At 32.2% G+C, this 20,852-nt stretch overlaps 3 protein-coding genes across 3 annotated transcripts; 1 reads left to right on the top strand and 2 right to left on the bottom strand.

Moving 5' to 3' along the window:
• The first annotated feature begins 1,185 nt into the window (after nucleotides 1-1,185).
• LOC21396733 (tubulin beta-5 chain) lies at nucleotides 1,186-4,548 on the top strand. Its single transcript, XM_010090680.2, has 4 exons — nucleotides 1,186-1,298; nucleotides 2,123-2,523; nucleotides 2,601-2,870; nucleotides 3,567-4,548. Exons 2-4 carry the CDS (start codon nucleotides 2,130-2,132, stop codon nucleotides 4,241-4,243), a joined length of 1,341 nt encoding a protein of 446 aa, XP_010088982.1. The 5' UTR covers nucleotides 1,186-1,298; nucleotides 2,123-2,129; the 3' UTR covers nucleotides 4,244-4,548.
• An 8,606-nt stretch (nucleotides 4,549-13,154) lies between these two features.
• Nucleotides 13,155-13,923, bottom strand: LOC21396732 (pathogenesis-related protein 1). The gene has a single exon (XM_010090679.2). It carries the CDS (start codon nucleotides 13,871-13,873, stop codon nucleotides 13,358-13,360), a length of 516 nt encoding a protein of 171 aa, XP_010088981.1. The 5' UTR covers nucleotides 13,874-13,923; the 3' UTR covers nucleotides 13,155-13,357.
• A 3,449-nt stretch (nucleotides 13,924-17,372) lies between these two features.
• LOC21396731 (pathogenesis-related protein 1) lies at nucleotides 17,373-18,080 on the bottom strand. The gene has a single exon (XM_010090678.2). The coding sequence runs from the start codon at nucleotides 18,060-18,062 to the stop codon at nucleotides 17,547-17,549; it is 516 nt and encodes a 171-aa protein (XP_010088980.1). The 5' UTR covers nucleotides 18,063-18,080; the 3' UTR covers nucleotides 17,373-17,546.
• Nucleotides 18,081-20,852: the final 2,772 nt, after the last annotated feature.

Here is a 20,852-nt window from a genome sequence, read left to right as displayed (position 1 = left end):
TAAAACTACCAAACGTATTTTCAAAAATGATTTCTGTTTAAGATTGAAAGCATTTTCATTTTCATACAAAAAATAAAATTATTTTATAATGAACTCTAAACGCACCCACTTTTGTTAAATCATTTTGGGGGCGTTTTCTTTGAGTTTTATATTTCAGACTATCGTTGTGCCAAGTTTTATAGGTAGATTTTTAAGGACGGCTAATTTTTACATTGATTCTTTTTTTTTTCAGGATATAGTTAACAAAAATACGTGTTGTTTAATAAATTTTACAGTTTGAATGATAAAGTTAATATTTTAGGTATTTGTTAGAAAATGCAAACATAGAAACGCAAGGTATAGTGTTTTTTTTTATACATATTTTGAAAATTTTATTTTTAGGGATATATGACATTCAGTTGGTGTAAAATTTTGTTAAATGAAATTACTTGTATAAGAAGAATTTAGAATGCTTTTAGTAGGTATAAAAACACCTTATTAATTTTTCTCAAAAGAAAAAAAAAGAAAAAAACAAACATTTATTAATGCTGTACAACTCTTGATTATCATGTGTTTTAATCAAATTGTATCAGATCTTTCTTGAATACATGTATTAATAATTATTTTCACTCGAAGAATGCCGGTCTCGTTCATTTCGCTGATTCGAGTTTAGAATTCGAGTTTTACAGTAAAAAGCTCTCAGAAACAGTCACATTTAGCTTTTTTACTACAGTAAAAAACTCTCACATTAAATCACATCTTAACTCGAATTAAAAATTTAAATCAGCGAACTAAACAGAAATATATGATTTTTGAAACTATGGAAATTGCTTAAAAAAGAACATACAAAAACATTGGTGTACTTGAAACACCCCATAAATACAGGGGTAAATTTGCAATTACAAAAAAAAGAACATGTATTTTAGACATCTTCAATCACGGCTTCATTTTAAAAAAGAAAAATGTTAAAAATAGCGGGCCCGCCAATGCTTCAGATTTTGTACATTTGAAAAAGGCAACTCAGCAATCTCTCCTCTTCACGTTACGGATACTAAATCCACGCCGTACAAACCTTCCCATCCGACGGCTGAAAGCGAAAAAGGAGGGAAACAATCTTGACCGTACGATCTCACAGCCTTGCCCTTACACGTAGTTTAAATATATGTGATTTCTCTCCCACCGGTTTTCACTCTCTCCACTCACTACTTTCTTCCTGTCTTCATTCTTCGATAAGATCGAGCGCAGTTCGTGCTCGCTCGTCGGAAGTATCGCTGGAATTCCAAGCCTCCTCGTCGCTTAGATCGTCCTCACATTAACCGGTGAGTGCTGAATTCTTCGATGGATCTGTATTTCACTCGTTTGTTTGCTGAGAACGTGAAGGAAATGAGTGTTCATGAAGTTAATTTACTTCTTGTTCGATCCTCCTAAAGTTTTTGTTGTCTTTGATAGTTCCTTGTTTTAGTTGATTTTGAGTGGATTCCTTTACTTTCTTGTTGTTTCCTGAGAAAATCTAATGAAATGATGTTTATCTTCTGTGCCTAGTGTTAGCCATAATGTTGCGATTTTTATATAATTCCTCCGATCTTTTGAAACATCTTTTGTCTTCGAATTCACCTTTTATAGTTTTCATCTCTTTTACTTGAATTGTTTGATATCTTTTTTACGGAATGTTAGATCTGGTTATCTCTTTGTTTCCTGAGAAAGTCTAGAGAAATGATGTTTCTCTTCGGTGCTTAGTGTTCCTAACCAGAATGTTACGATTTTATTTCCTCTGATCTTTCAAAATATGTTTTTATCGAATTCACCTTCGGTAGTTTTCATCTGTTTTACTTGAATTAGTTGTTTCCTTTCTTATGGAATGTTAGATATGGTCATGTATTTTGCTTCATAAGAAAATTTATAGAAATAATGTTTTACTGATGTGTTTAGGGTTCCTCACCAAAATGCTTTGGTTTTTTATTTTTCCAGTTAATTTCTTTCCTTTGATTCTTCAATATTATTTTTGTTGATTCTTGCTAAACTGCAACTTTTCACCCATTTTTTCTTTGATCAATATGTTTTTCCTTCTGCCGATCATAGCGACTGCAATATTATTGAATTCTGGAACTAATCTCACCTGTCTGCCTTGTCTTCTTGTTTCCAGAGAGAAAATGAGAGAAATCCTTCACGTTCAGGGTGGACAATGTGGAAACCAGATTGGATCCAAGTTCTGGGAAGTCGTCTGTGACGAACACGGAATTGATCCCACCGGAAGATACACCGGAAACTCTGATCTTCAACTTGAGCGTGTCAATGTCTACTATAATGAGGCCTCATGCGGCCGATTTGTTCCGCGTGCTGTGCTCATGGACCTTGAGCCTGGTACCATGGACAGCGTTAGAACCGGTCCCTATGGCCAGATCTTCAGGCCTGATAACTTCGTGTTTGGCCAATCTGGTGCTGGTAACAACTGGGCCAAGGGTCACTACACTGAGGGAGCAGAGCTTATTGATTCGGTTCTTGACGTTGTTCGGAAGGAGGCGGAGAACTGTGACTGTCTTCAAGGTATAAATCTTCCATTTGCTATGTTGTCATACGCCTTTGGTGTGGGATTCGTTATATATTCTGTGGGTCTCGTGTAGGTTTTCAAGTGTGCCACTCTCTTGGTGGAGGTACTGGTTCTGGAATGGGGACTTTGTTGATCTCAAAGATCAGGGAAGAGTATCCAGATCGGATGATGCTTACGTTCTCTGTGTTCCCATCACCGAAGGTTTCAGATACAGTTGTTGAGCCCTACAATGCCACTCTTTCTGTTCACCAGCTTGTTGAGAATGCAGATGAGTGCATGGTGTTGGATAATGAGGCTTTATATGATATCTGCTTCAGGACTCTCAAGTTGACTACTCCTAGCTGTAAGTATACCGCATTTTACTATTGATTCGGAATGTTAGCTTGACATCTAGAAGTTTATTTTGGTTTTTTCATGCGAACAAGTATGATAATGCAACAACTGACCTGCTTATCGAGGTAGCATTCTTCTAGTTATGTATGCACTTTCTACTTTAAGTTGACCTTGTTATTTCATGTTTTATCTTTGCTCATTTCATGTTTTATTTTGCTCTTTCCACAGCCACAATATTTAGCCACAGCCACAATTTTTAGTTTTCTTTTAATAAGAAGTTGAAGTGGAGGAATATCAGTGATAGCCTGAAGTTTATTCAATCTGTGTCCCATCATCTTTGCTTATATAATTCCTATGTTATATGTTGCTTTTTTACGGTATCATGTGTTCCCTTTCATTATGGTATTTTGTAACTCTTTCACTTTTGGAAAAAGAAAGTTTTAGCTTATCGTGCTGCATTTTTTTGGAGTTGTCTAGTAGTTAAAGTTATATGATCCTTTTCTTGGGCTATGGTCCATCTGGGGATATTGTTCTCCGTGTGAAGCTCCCGAATGCTTTGGATTCTTCTGGTCTTATGGCGGATTTTAAACTGAATGGTTGTTTGTTTTTTATTTATTTCAACTGATTGTTCACTTTTTCAGTTTCTTTTATTTCGGAAAAAGACGATACTATTAGATCGAACATGATTTCTTTGTCTTTATGGCAGTTGGTGATCTGAATCACTTGATTTCTGCAACCATGAGTGGAGTTACCTGCTGCCTTAGGTTCCCTGGACAGCTGAACTCTGATCTCAGGAAACTTGCAGTGAATCTCATCCCCTTCCCGCGCCTTCACTTCTTTATGGTTGGATTCGCTCCTCTTACCTCGCGCGGATCTCAACAGTACCGTGCGCTGACAGTCCCAGAACTTACTCAGCAAATGTGGGATGCCAAGAACATGATGTGCGCTGCAGACCCACGCCACGGTCGCTACCTCACGGCATCAGCCATGTTCAGGGGCAAAATGAGCACCAAGGAAGTTGATGAGCAAATGATCAACGTGCAGAACAAGAATTCCTCTTACTTCGTTGAGTGGATTCCAAACAATGTGAAGTCAAGCGTTTGTGACATTCCTCCAAGGGGGCTTTCTATGGCGTCGACCTTTATCGGAAACTCCACCTCTATTCAGGAGATGTTCAGGCGTGTGAGCGAGCAGTTCACCGCGATGTTCAGGAGGAAGGCTTTCTTGCACTGGTACACCGGCGAAGGCATGGACGAAATGGAGTTCACCGAGGCAGAAAGCAACATGAATGACCTTGTCTCAGAGTATCAGCAGTATCAGGACGCTACAGCCGATGAGGAGCTCGATTACGAAGATGAGGAGGAAGCTACTGAGGAGATGTAAGGAAATGTATTTAGAGAATTTGGAGCCGTTTGCTTCTGCATAATGGATTTGCTATACCTATATTGTCTCCTACTTTCATGTCTGACTCTTGAGTATTCCGTTTCTGATTTTGTTCAAAGGAGAGCTAAAAAAATGCCTGTTTTTCTTGTAGTCATCGTAGTTAAATACTTGAATACTAGTGGTGAGGGGTGGGGAATATTATGTGCATGTTCGAATTCATAGGCTTCTAGCCTTGTGTTTTTTTTTTTGCTTGCATGGATTCCTGTTGTGGAGTTGTTAATATTAATAAATACCTACTTTTCTTCTGGGTTGTGCTTATCTTTATTAGCTTCTCTATCTTGAATATTGTACCTTGCTTTGTCCTTGCTTGGTATTTGCAAGTCTATGCTTGGCCTTGAAGGAATTTACCATGATTGTGAATTGTGATGTTAGAGTCGTACGAATTAGAAAATGCAGAAAAGCTTGTCTTAACAACATCACATCTCCGTTCACAACAAAAAAAACTACAGGCTTATTTTTTTAGAGTTTAACTTGAGTATAATTTTTGAGTTGAATTTGAATTATAACTTGAGTTGAACTTATAATTTGAGTTTGTATTTGATTGTGTACATTTAAATTATGATTTGAGATAAGAATCTTTTTGAGTTTGTGTTTGAGTGAGTTAAAACTTGAATTTGTATTTAGATAGTATTTTAATAAAAACTCAATGTTGATAAAAAATTTTAATAGAGTATATGGGTCGAGTTTTATTCGTCATTTTGTTGTCAATGCATAAAAAAAAAATCATCTCAATCAGAATTAAAACGAAAAAGTTATAGTATTTTTAAGAATAAAAAAAATACTGTCATTAATTTGAGTTCGAGTTTCTGAACTCGAGTTGAAGGGAAAACTTGAACTTGAGTTTTAGTCCTAAACTCGAGTTTGAACTCGAGTTTAAACTTAAAAGAACATAAACTCGAATAAAGTTATAACTTGAGTTACATTTTTTTGAGTTTTTCACTCAAAAGAACAAGCCTCTCTTCTCTTCACATAGTTCACAGGAGGGATGATTACAAAGGGCCCGTTCTTTTCGAGTTTAATTTGAGTATAATTTTTTAGTTGAATTTGAGTTATAATTTTAGTTGAAGTTATAACTTGAGTTTGTATTTAGTTGTGTACATTTGAGTTATGATTTGAGATAAAAATCTTTTCGAGTTTGTGTTTGAGTGAGTCAAAACTTGAATTTGTATTTAAATAGTATTTTAATAAAAACTCAATACTGATGGAAAATTTTAATAGAGTATATGGGTGGGGTTTTATTCGTCTTTTCGTTGTCAATGCATAGAAAAAAAATAATGTTCATTAATTTGAGTTCGAGTTTCTGAACTCGAGTTGAAGGGGAAACTTGAACTCGAGTTTTAGTCATAAACTCAAGTTTAAACTCGAGTTCAATCTTAAAAGAATATAAACTCAAATAAAGTTGTAATTCAAGGTCTATTTTTTTGAGTTTTTCACTCAAAAGAACAGGCTCAAAAATATTTCTTTTTCCAGTTTCCAGTGTAATTTATTTATTTATCTATTTATTTTTTAAGCCCCCACTTCCATTTTGTGGAAAATTTCCCCTACGAGATCCTGACTGCTGATTACGCTGACATAGCATGCTTTAATGACACAAAAACAATCCTACGGTCAAAGATGTTGAGGGCATTTAAGTAGGGAAAAGGGCAGCAAAATTTGCAACCGGACATCTACGGTTGCTTTAAAAAAATTGAAAAAAAAAAACCCAAATGAATGGCAGGTTAAATAATTAGTTTTGAAAATCAGTAGGATAAATAAACTTAATTGGTCAATGACAACCAACCAAAGCATTCCACTATAAAATGTTTAATGCACAATGATAAAAAGAAGCTATCCAAAAAATTATATACTAAATTGTAACTTTTTTTTTTTTTTTTTGCAATGCCTTAAACCTATTCTAAATACGTCGTTTATTACATATTTCATACGTTATTACTTATGGTGTGATATAGTTCATCAATATTACTTATTGAATGCTATATTCATTTACAATTTGTGCATCTATCCACCACCCAACTGTTAAAAATGGAAAAATTATTTGACCATAAGTTTGCCAAAACAAATTACAATTACATAAACCAATGCCTTAAACCTATTCTAAATACGTCGTTTATTACATATTTCATACGTTATTACTTATGGTGTGATATAGTTCATCAATATTACTTATTGAATGCTATATTCATTTACAATTTGTGCATCTATCCACCACCCAACTGTTAAAAATGGAAAAATTATTTGACCATAAGTTTGCCAAAACAAATTACAATTACATAAACCCATTGTTTTTTTTTTTTTTTTTTTTTTTTTTTTTTTTTCTCTTTTCCTGGAACATAGACCCATTGTTTATAGGTCATTATTAAAATCCCATCAATATTTTCAAATAATAAAATTAAGAGTCAAATTTGTTGGGAGTCTATAAACTTTCTTCTCTCTCTAGAGTTAGTCATTGTACTGAAAATTGCACTAATTTAACCTTGAACTCTTTTAATGTCTCAAATTTAATCTCTAAAATATATTCCGCTAAAGTTTTGGTGTCATTCCCACCATCTCTTAAAAAAAAGGAACATTAAAGATCCACTTCATTTCTTCAAAAAGTTAAAATATTTAAATTCATCAATATAGACAAACTAAATAAACTTGTAAATAATCCCACCCCTAACCCAAAAAAATAAAAATAAAAAAGAAAGAAAGAAAGAAAGAAAACTACCAGTAGATCCATGACTTTGGAAACGTTGGAATCTGATATCCTGCTTGATCACCTCCAACGTTCTATCATCTCTAAAATTTTTGTTTTAACTATACAAAATGCTAAAACAATCAGTATCACTTAATTTGACTAATTTAATGACAAAAAATACATTCTTAATTGAACTATAAGACTTATGTTGCATAGTATAATAAGAAATTATCATAATTATATATTATAATTCCAATATAATTTTACATGCTCATTACAAACAAGTTACAGTAATATAATATAGTACATAAAAATTAAACATCAAAGATAATAGAATACATACAAATTTCAAGTATTTGTAATATTAAAATGAGTTTCAGCAGGTGTAAAAACATTAGGTAAGTTCTAATCTTGATCTAAATAATTCATTTATCAAGATATTGCCCTTCAATAAATTTAGAAGTAGTTGTTAATGTGTCATATATATATATATATTTATATTTATATATAACAAAAATTTCAACTTGAGAAATAATTTCATGAATGTCATCGACCACACTGAATAGTGACTTCTGAAGTTCGTTGCACGATAGATCGAATAGCCCGGAAAGCATCAAGTGCATTTGTCTCACCAATCCGATCGTTGTAACCACCAGAATATTCAACCTTTCGCGCTTCTATTATTAGCAATTTAATTACTATCCTAGAAAAGTTATATAAAAAAAAAATAGTTATTGAAAATTGTACAATAGAACTTTAATTTGACAACAAATATTTTGGTTCTTTAACAAAACAATGGAAACATGTCATATGGGTTTTGACAAAAGAAGGAAAAAGGAAAAATAATGAAGATTGTAGGATTCTCGTCTCTTTCAAATTTAGAAGCCATAAGAAGGAAAAAGGAAAAAATAAGGACAACCTCTAACCCGTGAATGACTTCAACCTTTCAATGTCTGTTGTTTGATACTCAATTGGGTAATGTAAGATTAATGATGCCCATCAAAAGATTGTTGTTTCTTTTTGCTAAGAAAAAGATTGATATTGTTCAACGAAAAGGACTTTTAACTTTTTTTTTAATGGGAAAACTTTGTTACATAATTAAGTTAATATAGACTCCAATATAGTTGTAAATGACCAATAAATATAAGGGTATTCGACCACGGAAAAATATTATATCTACTAATAAAGATGAATGAGACGTAAAAGTGAATATAAGTACTGAAGCTTAATGGGGAAAGACCCCCGACACATTAATGATCAAACGTGACAAAAGCTTATTTCACAAAACTATTACAGTCGATAAATAAAACTAACTGGCCGAGATCAAAAGACTCGGAGCACTAAGTCACTCACAAGATTGTATAAAATCAAACTTAATAGGCTAGACCTACTACCACGATAAAAGGGTGAGGTAACAACTTTCATTATTACATAACAAAAACATAAACGCTGAAACGACAGAATCAACATCGAAATATAAGGGTATTCGACCACGGAAAAATATTATATCTACTAATAAAGACGAATGAGACGTAAAAGTGAATACAAGTACTGAAGCTTAATGGGGAAAGACCCCCTGACACATTAATGATCGAGCGTGACAAAAGCTTATTTCACAAAACTATTACAGTCGATAAATAAAACTAACTGGCCGAGATCAAAAGAGTCGGAGCACTAAGTCACTCACAAGATTGTATAAAATCAAACTTAATAGGTTAGACCTACTACCACGATAAAAGGGTGAGGTAACAACTTTCATTATTACATAACAAAAACATAAACGCTAAAACGGCAGAATCAACATCACTTTCATTACATCAAAATAAAAACTTAAAACAAGATAAATAATGTAATTTAAGGTAGGATATTTAGTCCATAAATTATGCGTGTTAATCCCAAATTTTTTTCTTGACATATCACTCCCTGAACTTTAGATTTTTTTTTAAAAAATTTATCAAGACATTAAAATTGGTTAAAGACTTTTGAAACTTATAAACAAAGATAATCACATCTTTGTCGTATGGTAAATTGAAGATTTACATATACAGTTATACTAATGCAAAATATTTTAATTTGTATGGGTTTTTGACAATAACAAGGAGAACATTTTTGACTTAATATAACAATTTATGTACAACTTTCAATTGCTATGTGATTGATAGGTGATTATCTGTGTTAAATTCTGTATATTTTTCATTAGCTAAAACTATCACAAAAAAAAAAAATCAAAGTTTAAGAAATAATTCGTGAAGGAAAAAATTTGAAGACGAAAGTGACAATGCTCATATTTCCAATAAACTGCAATGCTATTTTTTTTTTCTTTCTTTGCTACATATTTGATTTTGAAGAACAGCAATTACATTTATCAATATTGGTGATCATCACTGCTGTAATCACCTGTTCTATGTAGGTTTACATGATAATATTTCAATTAGTTAAAATCAATAATGATAATTCACTATGGATAAATAGTTAGTATAGGTCCATTAAAGGACCTGAATGGTATGTTTTAACTAAAATGGGGACTTTCCAGCAGGAAAAAAAAAAAAGAAGAAAAAAACCCTATAATTGGGACTTCTCAGACTTAAAAAGGAGGAACAAAGACAGAAAAAGATCCCCCCATCATCGGGACTTTGCATTTTCATCATTCCAGTGTGTAGAATAGATAGATTGCCGGCAGGTAATACAACCACATTGCCAACTCAAACGGGACACTACACAAAGTTTTTCCAAACCTTTTCTTTTATTGGGTTATTAATACTGTTAATTCCTGAATTATGAGTTTTGGATCACTTTTAATTACTAAAATTTCAATTTTAGCAATTTAGTCACTGAACTTTGATGTTTTAACTTGTCTTAGTCCTTGATGCTGAAATTGGGATGATTGCCCTTTGAAACTTCTCAGAGATAATCGCGTCCCAATTATATAGTAATTGAAATTTTTACAAAAGTAATTACATCAGATGCAAGACATTCTAGTCTTTAAATGTTTTTAACAATAATAAAGAGAGTATTTTACATTTAATATAATTTTTTTCTGTAAAACTTTTGGTGACTATGCAACTGGGATGTGATTATTGTTAAGTCATTCGTTAATTTTAGTGCCAGAGACTAAAACGGTAAAAAAAGAAAAAAAAACAAAAATTTATAAATTAATTTATTGAAATTAAAAATTTAGGTTCTAAAGTGACAAAATAGTAATAATTCATGGACTACCGATACTAATGACCCCATTTTATTTTACATACACCATGCCTAAAAGGTATTAGGATTCAACTCTTCTATTTTTCTTAATGTGTGTATATTTGTGACACAGATTTACTAAAATAAGAGTGTTATTATAATATTTAGTTTTACTAATGTTGGATTATCAACCATGTTAACCATTCGGATTGAAACTTGATATTTTCCATTAGGATTCGGTTGCTTCTATTTGTTACCAATATTTAATGTAGGCACTATTTTGCTAATCTAATGTAGGCACTATTTACTTCTATTCTAATCATGTTTTGTCTCTTTTGCCTAGTTTTCTAAGAGAGATGCAAAATGAAAAATAAAAAAGAAAATAAAAACAAGAGGAAGAAGGGGGTACCAAGATAAAAAAAAAAAAAAAAAAAAAAAAGGGGTGAGAGTTTTGTTTCATATGATTTGGTAGAAGTGAAATAAAAATGGAAATAAACTTAGTTTATTTATTAATAAGACCCTTATATATAACAAAAGATCATAAGGTGTGATAAGGGTCGAAATTGTTGTTTAATTGTTCTACTAAATATTTTTTCTCCTTTTTTTTTTTCGCCTAAAGTTGTAAGGATTAAAATATTATGAACCCCATGAAGTTACAAATTCTTTGCTTCTTAATTTTTCCTTTATCAAACAACCCTTGAATCCGTTTGTTTTTCAAAAATCACTCTTCCAATTTCTTACTTCTCCCTTATCCGATTTCAATATCATAGAACTTTCAATAATATTTTAATTGTGCTCCATTTATTATTCAATTATAAACACTCTTTGGTTAAAATGATAGAAATAAAGTGGCCTTTTATACAAATAAAATAAAAACTAAAACGAAAAACGAGATTTGAAATCACACGAAGAAGATCACCGATGATACCATAGCTTCAAAACAGAATAAGATTGAACGGGCGCCCCAATCCAAATAAGGGAAGCAAGAATGAAATATGTATAAATTAATCCCTAAAAATGAAAATGGAAAAGAAACAACTGGCTTGAAAAGATGGCAATAATTCAAAATTCGGTTGGTCTCACTATTATTAATTGAATGGATTAACTGCCGCCAACTACAATATTCACCATCATGATGTGTGCTTTTATGCCTTCTAAATTAGGGCACGCCAAGAAATTCATTCAACAGCTTTGACGTTGACCTAATTTTCAATTGGCGAAAAGAAATGGAAGAACGCTTGCTGCAGTAACCGTGAAAACTCCAGAGTTGGTGCATACGATAATGAATTTTAATCTTTCGATTTTACTGGAAAACAATTAACTCCCCAAAAAAAAGTTGCAAGACATTTTAGGCTCGTTTGTTTGCGGTGTTTAAACTCATTATTTTAATTCTACTACAATATTTTTATCTCACAAAAAATTTAAATTTCAAATGTCAAAATTAAGAATTACTGATTTAAACGCATGAACTAAACATGTCATTTATTCTAAAAGAAGAATATACAGTATCACAATAAATAAATAAATAAATATATAGATTTAGCTTTAATTATGTACTAAAAAAAGCTTTAATTTTCTTATAAATAACTAATTAATTGCATGTCCTAATTCAGAAAAAGGTGTAGGAGATTAGCCTAAATTGTAAAGTTAAATTCAATGTCAACCTAGCAGTGGAAATTTACTTTGAAGCATGGGATAAAATTCTCAGCATGATCTCTCATGCACATTATAGAAAAAGTGAGATATATGATAACTAATTAATTGCATGTCCTAATTCAGAAAAAGGTGTAGGAGATTAGTCTAAATTGTAAAGTTAAATTCAATGTCAACCTAGCAGTGGAAATTTACTTTGAAGAAGCATGGGATAAAATTCTCAGCATGATCTCTCATGCACATTAACATTATAGAAAAAGTGAGATATATATATTGAATAGACAAGAAAACAGATTGTAGTTGCGTGTTTATTACCAATTGATATCAGAATTTGGAATCCGTACTTTGGCTTCAACGGCTAATTACTATATCTCTAGATTTTTTTTTTTTTCACTTTATGGGTTCACAAAGCATAATCTATTGAATCTGAAAAAAGCATAATCATATTCCTCAATGACAAACTCTGAGAAAATGAGACCCAAGAACCAATTTATCAACTTTACCTTTTAAAACAATGACATAAAACAACAAGATTTTGATCAAGATTGATAATTACTTATCATAAATAGCATTCACGGTCTACTAGTATGATTATATAGCTTCATTCATTTTTTTTTATTCGAGTTGAGAATGAATTGTGATTCGGACTAGTGAAACGAACGAGGTTTATAATATTTTAAAAGGATAATATGTTCAAACAAACATGGCCCATTTCAATACAAATTATAGTGGTTGTGGGTTGTGGCAGCTGGCAAAGGGCGTTGATTATCCTCAGCTGGGACTGGGAGACACTGGTCACCATATGCTTAGCTTTTACTCATCCACAAATTGCACTGTTCTTGATGTCTCCTTCTAGCAGATAAAACTCAATTGGACCACTACATTTATTAACATGGACACATAGTTTTAATCTTAATGAAAAGAGTGAAATCGAGCAACGAAACAAAACAAGATGATGGAAAAATCCCAAATCTCCAAATCTCATATGATAGTTGAGATTAAAGAGAGGATTTGAGACTCATCTGATAGTTGAGATTAAAAAGAGGGAGAAAAATAATTGAAGAAAGGGCCGGAGTGCGTCAAAGACCAACACAAAAAGTCAGAATTCTTTTTTTGATTAGTTAACTTTATTGTTAGTTAATTATTAAAAGAAAATATTTCTTAGCTTGCTACTTTTGAAAGTTTATGTCACTTGATCCATAATAACTTATAACCATCACTTAGTAGTTCCAACTAATTATATCAAGCAACGAAACAAAACAAGATGAAGCACATATATAAATACGTATAAATATATGCACATATATAAACACGTATAAAGATATGCACATATATATATATCATATAAAATTAAGATGAAGCATCTTTATTATTACTAATTAACCATTTATTTATAGGAAGATACATTTCCTTGCTGAAACACACACGCATGCCCACTTCACGATCAAGTTAATTAAAATACACACACACATATTCTCAAAAACTCAATAGGAAAATAGTACGTACGTAACTGATCATGAATAATTGCGGCTAATATTATATCAGATGCTTATAGCTAGCTCTTGGTAAGGCCTCTGTCCAATGTAGTTTCCCGGAGGATTATAGTTGCAAATGACGAAGCTACCCCCAGAGTTACACCGGACCTTAGCACAGCCCAAGCGCGTGGATTTACGCCACACCACCTGAGTATAGTGCAAGCACCCCATAGGGTTTTGACCAACACACTTGTTGGAGTAGTAATCATATAGTGACTTCTCCGCCACCCACATTCCGACGGCACCGGCGGCCGATAGGTCGCCGCTGCTCCAAGCAATATTCTCCCCATATGGCCCACCAGAGTGAACGAGCTTGCAGTCGCCTTGGCGTTGGTTTGCATAGTTTCGCGCGTAAGCCGCCACGGAGTCATCCCACGTCATAGGCCCGACGCCCACCTCAGCACGAGCCCGATTGTGGGGGGCAAGGAAGTCTTGAGGGGTGGTTTGGGCATAACACAACTCGATTACCCCCAAGCCTAGAATGCAAATTACGAGCGCTAGTGAAATTCTAGACAAACCCATGTTTTTGTTTTCTGTTTGTATTGATCAAATTATGCAATGTGAGTGAGCTATACCTAAGGGGAATATTTATAGTGACATGGTTTGTCGAGTTAATTATCCTTTGTTATTGGATAAGCATTACATCTTTTAATCTACCTTTCAAAGCCGCCATAAAAGTGGTTGCTTGATCTTAAAGAATCTTTTATTCATAAAATATCTCTTTAAGTAGTTACTTTTTGGGTTTAGCCGCCTCCACTAGACAGTAGTAAACATGTCGATGGCTATGGATGGGATGGGGACAATTAAGGACGAAAGAAATAAGAAATTATTCATAGGGTGTATTACTTTATTTTATTTATGTGATACACCTGTTTTAAAATGTAATATTTAGACACTTTGTCTATGTCAATTTTTTATATTTGTATTCTTCTTTTCTAATGTGCTATGCATTAATTGTTGAGTCAAAACTGCCATAATTATTTTACTTATTTCCCTTGTTTTAATCAATTCACTTTAAATAATTGTCTTTATTTCTAAAATATTATTATTTAATAATACATTACAAGATAAATCATACCTCATGTCTCTCTCAATAACTCTCTATTTTTTTAACTTCTTTTATAATAACCATACAATAATTAGACTACACAATTTAATGGATAGATTTTTTACTTTATTAGTCTCTTATGTTTAAGACGTAATTCAGTTGGCCCTAACAAGAAGAAAGAGAGAGAAGAAAGAGGAACTTTCAAGGCCAGAGGTTCGATGCATTACTGAGTCTCTGGCCGTCAAATTTTATCTACAAGCTCCGAAGCTCGTCATTAGATACTGAGTTTAGGATAGAGCTTCATGCTACTCGCTAAGGAAGGGTTGTCATTGATCTTGAGCCATTTTTGGATGCCTTGGTGTTCATCTCAACTTATCCTATGTAGGTTTTGGTTTGGGAGAAGAGCCGAGTCGTCTTGTAGTGCACATGTCGTCTTTTGTCACTATCCGCCTGTATATGTTAAACAACCACTCGCCTTTTTTGGCGTTTTGTTTCGTTGGTGTTGAGCGGCTTTACTCTTCTTGATGTTTTGATGTTCTCGCTTGTTGATTTTCTCATTTTTCATATATAATAACAGTGATTCTTACTATGATTAGTTTAAGTTATTGTCTTATTTGTTTAGTGTTTGGTTGTTTGTTTCATCCACGAGATTTATTTCTTTAGGGTTTTTGTGTAGCACTCGTGCTATAGATTTCTCCAAAATATCGGCTTATCAGTTTTTTTTTTTTTTTTTTTTTTTTTTTTTTTTTCCATCGACGGTAGAATATTTGTGAAAGAATTGTATGTGTGCTCAAATTTCAGTATACCTTTTTGGGTGATTTCTATTAGTGGGGTTTGGTACAAAATATTGTTCCTTGAGTTTGATTCAAGTTACTGATCGAACCAGTTACATGTTGGTGCCATGTTTTTTATAGTAAGGGGGCCATATATATATGGATTGGTGTTTGTAATGCCTCTTCATGCTTTGTAATATATTACTAATTTAAAAAAAAAAAATAGTCTTTGATGTTTAATATGATAATTATTTCGTTCCTTATTTTTTCGTAAAATAATCAATTTAGTTTCTTTAGCAACTTTAGTCCTTAATATAAAAATTGATCATGTAAGTTTTTGAAACTTATGGAATAATAATGACATATTTTAGTAGTATATCCATTTTCTCTACTAATTGTTGTCATGTAATATTAATTATTAATTTTAAAGATAAGGACTAAAACTGCTAAAAAAATAAATTTACGATATGCAAAATAAATTATGGATCAAATTATGACAATACAAATATTTCAACAAAGAACAGATCAACACTCAAAAAATAAAAAATAAACACGCTAAATTAATTAAGCATGTCGGTTTTGGGGGGCAAATCTACCTCAAACAGAAATGTAACATCATTTTACAAAAGGCATTTAGGTCAGTAGCAGTCATCGAGCCATTTTCATCCCTTTTCCTTTCTTCTTCCACCTTGTTTTTTATTTTTTTTAAAAATTTATTAGTTTTGTAACGTATTCCACACGTACTGCCGTATTTGAGATACTTGAAGAGTTTATTATTAATCGAGTAATGAGAAATTCATTTATACAACTATTTAAGGAATAACAATTAATGAAAAAAATTAAATAGGAACATATTTGAAGAAAATTATTTTAACCAACCAAAAATAAAATAAAAACACATGCTAAAAAATAACTTTCGTAGAAGTAAAATGTGGAACAACATATTTTTGAAAAAAGAAAACTTATAGAAAAATTAAAATGTAAAAAAATAAAAAATAATAATAAAGATAAAAAGGTTATAAAAAAAAACTAAGGGGAGGAATTGCCATGTTAAAAAAAGCTTTGACTCTATTTAATACATGGCAGTTCCTGAAAAAAGAGTATTGGATCTTTTATGTATGGTTAGATTTTGAGATAAACTACACACATTGTTGTTTCTATATTGATGTCGTTTTTTCAATCGTCGCCATTTTTCTTATTTGTTGTCGTTTTGTCCATCTATCGTCGTTTTTAATTCGTGTTGTAGTGATTGTCGTTTTATGATATTTGTACGTTGTATTCATTTTCCTGCAGATCGTTGTCACAGTTGCAAGTCGGTGGATTCAAATTCTACTGAGAAAGTCAATGCAGATTTACCCTTGACTAACCTACAACTATTATCATTTTTCAAATCCTTGAATTTTCTCAGGCAACTGTCATTTCTAAGGTTTTTTACTAGCGTATTGTCGTTTTTTATTGGTGATTCTTGATGTAAGTCATTGTCGTTTTAAGGATTCAAGTCGTTATATGGTGACGTAATTTTTTATTTTTGTTACTGATACGTAATTTTGCTTACTAATACGTGATATAGATTTTCACTTTCCCAAAAAAATTCTAATAGTAGAGCTCTGAGGCTACAAATGTTGATAAGAACCACACAAAACATATAAAAGGACATAACTTAAGTGAAAATCATCTCGAGTAGACGAAAAACTCAGTGGATATATAGCTTTAGTCATAATAAACAGTTAAAATAGATATGTATCTAGATTCTAGCTATAATCATATTAATTAAAAAAGATTGAAACTAGAAAATAGATGAATAGAAAAAGGCAAAAGTTCCCAGATCTCCAAATCTCCTCTGATGGGAAAGAAGATGCCACAGTTGAGATTAAAAAGAGCGAAAAAATAATTAAAAAAAAAAAAAAGGAACAGAGTTAAAGACCCACACAAAAAGTCATTGTTATTTTAAGTTAATTTTGTTGTTAAGCTAATTATCAAAAGATTTCTTTCTTAGCTAGCTACTTATGAAAGTAATTATGCCACTTCAATATGATCTATGTATAACAACCATACCTTAGTTTCCAGCAAATCATATCAAAAACTGGTGACAAAACAAGATGAAGCACATATATTATGCGCTTCTGCAATTTTTCCCCGTATTCGTTTCGGAAACCAACAAAAAATAATACATATACACGCACATAATTTAGTGTAGGTAATTAAGATGAAGCATCTGTATTATTACTAATTAATTAATCATTTATTCATAGAAAGATACATTTCCTTGCTGAAACACACATGCCCACTTCACAATCAAGTTAAAATACACACACAACACATACTCAAAAAGAAAATTGTACGTAACCGATGAATAGTTGTGGCTAGTAATAGATCAGATGCTTGCAGCTAGCTTTTGGTAAGGCCACTGCCCAATATAGTTTCCTGGGGGATTATAGTTGCAAATGACGAAACTACCCCCAGAGTTGCACCGCACCTTAGCACAGCCCAAGCGCGTGGAGTCGCGCCACACCACCTGAGTATAGTGCAAGCACCCCATAGGGTTTTTACCAACACATTTATTGGAGTTGTGATCATATAGTGACTTCTCCGCCACCCACATTTTGACGGCACCGGCAGCGGATAGGTCACCGCTACTCCATGCAAGATTCTCCCCATAAGGTCCACTAGAGTGAATGAGTTTACAATCGCCTCGGCGTTGGTTCGCATAGCGTTGCGCGTAAGCCGCCACAGAGTCATCCCATGTCATAGGCCCGACCCCTACCTCAGCACGAGCTCGATTATGGGGGGTAAGGAAGTCTTGAGGGGTGTTTTGGGCACAACACGACTCGGTTACCCCCAAACCTAAGATGCACATTATGAGTGCCAGTGAAATTCTAGACAAAGCCATGTTTAGATTTTCTCTTTATGGTATGATCAAGTTTTGCAATATGAGCTATGCCTAAAGGGGGGAATTTATAGTGACATGGTTTGTGGAATTAATTATCCTTTGTTATTGGATAGGCATTACATTGTTTAATCTACGTTCCAAAGCCGCCATAATAATGGACATAAATTAGTTCAACTTGTTAATAAACTATTGCAATTGTTATAATGCGATCAAAGTAGCATTTAGCTAATACAATTTGCTTGATCTGAAAGAACCTTTGTTAATAAAATACTTATAAAATAGCGACTTTTTGGGTTTGGCGAGCCTCCACTAGACAGCGCTAAAAAATTCATGGGGAAACCGACTTTAACGGCGGCTACATTGCCAATTGAACAAATATTTTGATCTATCTTGAATACGTATTTTATTGAGGCTGCTCTCTGCTATGATTTTGATACATTGGATAGGAAATACAATCAATTGATTCAACTAACAAGCAAAAACAAAAGTAATAATATTAAAATAAAGAAGGGGATATGTGTGAGTGTGTTTGTGTACTGTATATTTATGCATATGCATATCTTATGTTATTTTTGTCACATTACCACTCACACTTTGGCTTTTGATATATACTTAGAGTTGTAAATTTGGGCCGCCTGGCAAAATCGGGTGGCCCCGAGTGAGATATAGTTTAGCCCCGTTCAAGCTGGCATGAAAAGGCCTATGGGTTGAAGCCGGCATGGAACTTTAGAAAGAACTTTTTAAAAATTAATTGAGGTATGTGCGGTGCACATATTAAATTATAATTGAAGTTTTTCAAACATAAAATATGAATAAAAAGAACAAATAGGAGAACAATTTTATTTGGATATTTAAAAAGAAAAAAAGGTTATTTACACAAATAGTCTTTGAAGGTATACATTTGTTTTATTATGACCGTTAGCATTCACTTTGAGAGGTTTTACCATTTAGATATGTATAGTCTCTAGGACATATACAGATTTGATTTTTCAGTCAAGAAATTGACTATCTTTAAACAAAATATAGCACGAGTATAACATATTATGTGGATAAGATGGTAAAAGAAACAAATAGTTCTAAAAATATATTTTAAAATGGAAAAAGTATTTTGACTGGGGTGCGATTTAATTTTTTTATTTTGAATATTTTTTTTCATTTTTAATTTTTTTGTTCAAAAAAAACCCTTCGCATGTCAATTCATTATTATGTTAGATATTGTCTAAAACTAGACAGTTTGTTCAAAAACGCTTCGCATGCCATTCATTCATTATTTTTTTGTTCAAAACACACAGTCACACACACACACACACAAATTTGACCATGAAAATGAATAAAAGAAACTATCGGTAATAGATGTCACAATTGATGACAAGCAAGGAGATTACTTCGGCCAGAAAGTTGAGACTGGAGATTTAAAAATTTATCACATATACTAATAAAGTTGAAATTGAATGAAAATGAAATAGGCACGAAAAGGAAAAAGAAATGAGAATATTGGGAGTAAAAGACTATGGTAAAAAAAAAAAAAAAAAAAAAAAAGAAAGGAGCTAAAAAGAAAGAAAAGAAAAAAAAAACTTAAAGCACCCAAAAAAATGAAAGATTAAAAGGTAAAGTACACTTATACAAGATAATGACAGATAAATATAAAGTTAAAAAAGAAAGGGACACAAAAGTTAAAAGAAAAAAGTAGTTGGAAAAAAAAAGGGACAAGCACTCGTGCGGTACGGATTAGACTACCAAGGGTGAACAGTATAAGCCATTGCTGTTTTTTTATTATAGTTAAGATTAAGATCAAATAAAGACAATAAACTTTCGTAGCTAGATCTTCTATCCGGCCTAACTCAGTCTTAGGAGATATTTAGTTCATAGATTATAATCATGATATTAAAATTATTTTTAATTTACGTGTATTTTTTGTGAGAAAAAATACTATAGCGAACCATGAACTATGATTCAAATCGGGGTACGAATCTCCCAACTAAACAACCCCTAAGTTTTTATACGGGCCAGACTAGGCAAAAGATTAGCTTCAGACTGTTAGATCCGATTTAAATTGACAGCTCTAGGTGTACTTGAATTTGAAGTCATGAAACAACCACAATTTTCCCAGTTTTGTCATTTGGGTATGATTCTTGATCTAGTTGAAAGACAAACGCAAAGCTATTTGATCAATCACATGAATTAGGTAACCTAAATCACAACAATTTACGCAGTACTAGTGTTGCCTAGCTGTGCGCTATACTAGCGTATGCACTAGATCAATCTTCCATTCCAATATATTAAGGGTCGTTTAGTTCGTTGATTCAAGTTTTTAATTTGAGTTGAGATGTGATTTTATGTGAGAGCTTTTTACTGTAGCAAAAAAGTTAGATGTGACTGTTTGTGAGAACTTTTTACTGTAGTAAAACTCGAATCAGCGAAATGAACAGGGCCAGGTCTATAAATTATAGAGAGTAAATTACTAAATTATACTATTACACTCTAAACTATTTATTTTTATATGTTGTATTCTGAACTTTAATTTTGATAAACTGTATTATAAATCTTAAAATCAATTGTAATTAAAATTTAATAGCTGATTTATTGTTATGAACTGTCAATTATATTACATCATTTGCTATTGAATTTTAATTATAACTGATTTAAAAATTTATGGTGCAATTTGTTAAAATTAAACGTTTAAAGTGCATTATACAAAACAAACAAATAATTTGATGTGTAACGATACAATTTACTTAATTATAAAAGATGAATCATCAATTATTATTTATTTTTCTGACTTAATTTTAA

Source organism: Morus notabilis, unplaced genomic scaffold (genome assembly GCF_000414095.1).
Source record: "Morus notabilis unplaced genomic scaffold, ASM41409v2 Scaffold281, whole genome shotgun sequence".
Classification (NCBI taxonomy): domain Eukaryota; kingdom Viridiplantae; phylum Streptophyta; class Magnoliopsida; order Rosales; family Moraceae; genus Morus; species Morus notabilis.
Note: the sequence above shows the minus strand (reverse complement) of the source record. Positions and strands in the feature narration are given on the sequence as shown.

Coding starts and splice junctions, on each gene's coding strand:
- LOC21396733 (XM_010090680.2), top strand. CDS start 2,130: ATGAGAGAAATCCTTCACGTTCAGGGTGGACAATGTGGAAACCAGATT. Junction 2,524..2,600: donor GAACTGTGACTGTCTTCAAG/GTATAAATCTTC, acceptor GGTCTCGTGTAG/GTTTTCAAGTGTGCCACTCT. Junction 2,871..3,566: donor CAAGTTGACTACTCCTAGCT/GTAAGTATACCG, acceptor TCTTTATGGCAG/TTGGTGATCTGAATCACTTG.
- LOC21396732 (XM_010090679.2), bottom strand. CDS start 13,873: ATGGGTTTGTCTAGAATTTCACTAGCGCTCGTAATTTGCATTCTAGGC.
- LOC21396731 (XM_010090678.2), bottom strand. CDS start 18,062: ATGGCTTTGTCTAGAATTTCACTGGCACTCATAATGTGCATCTTAGGT.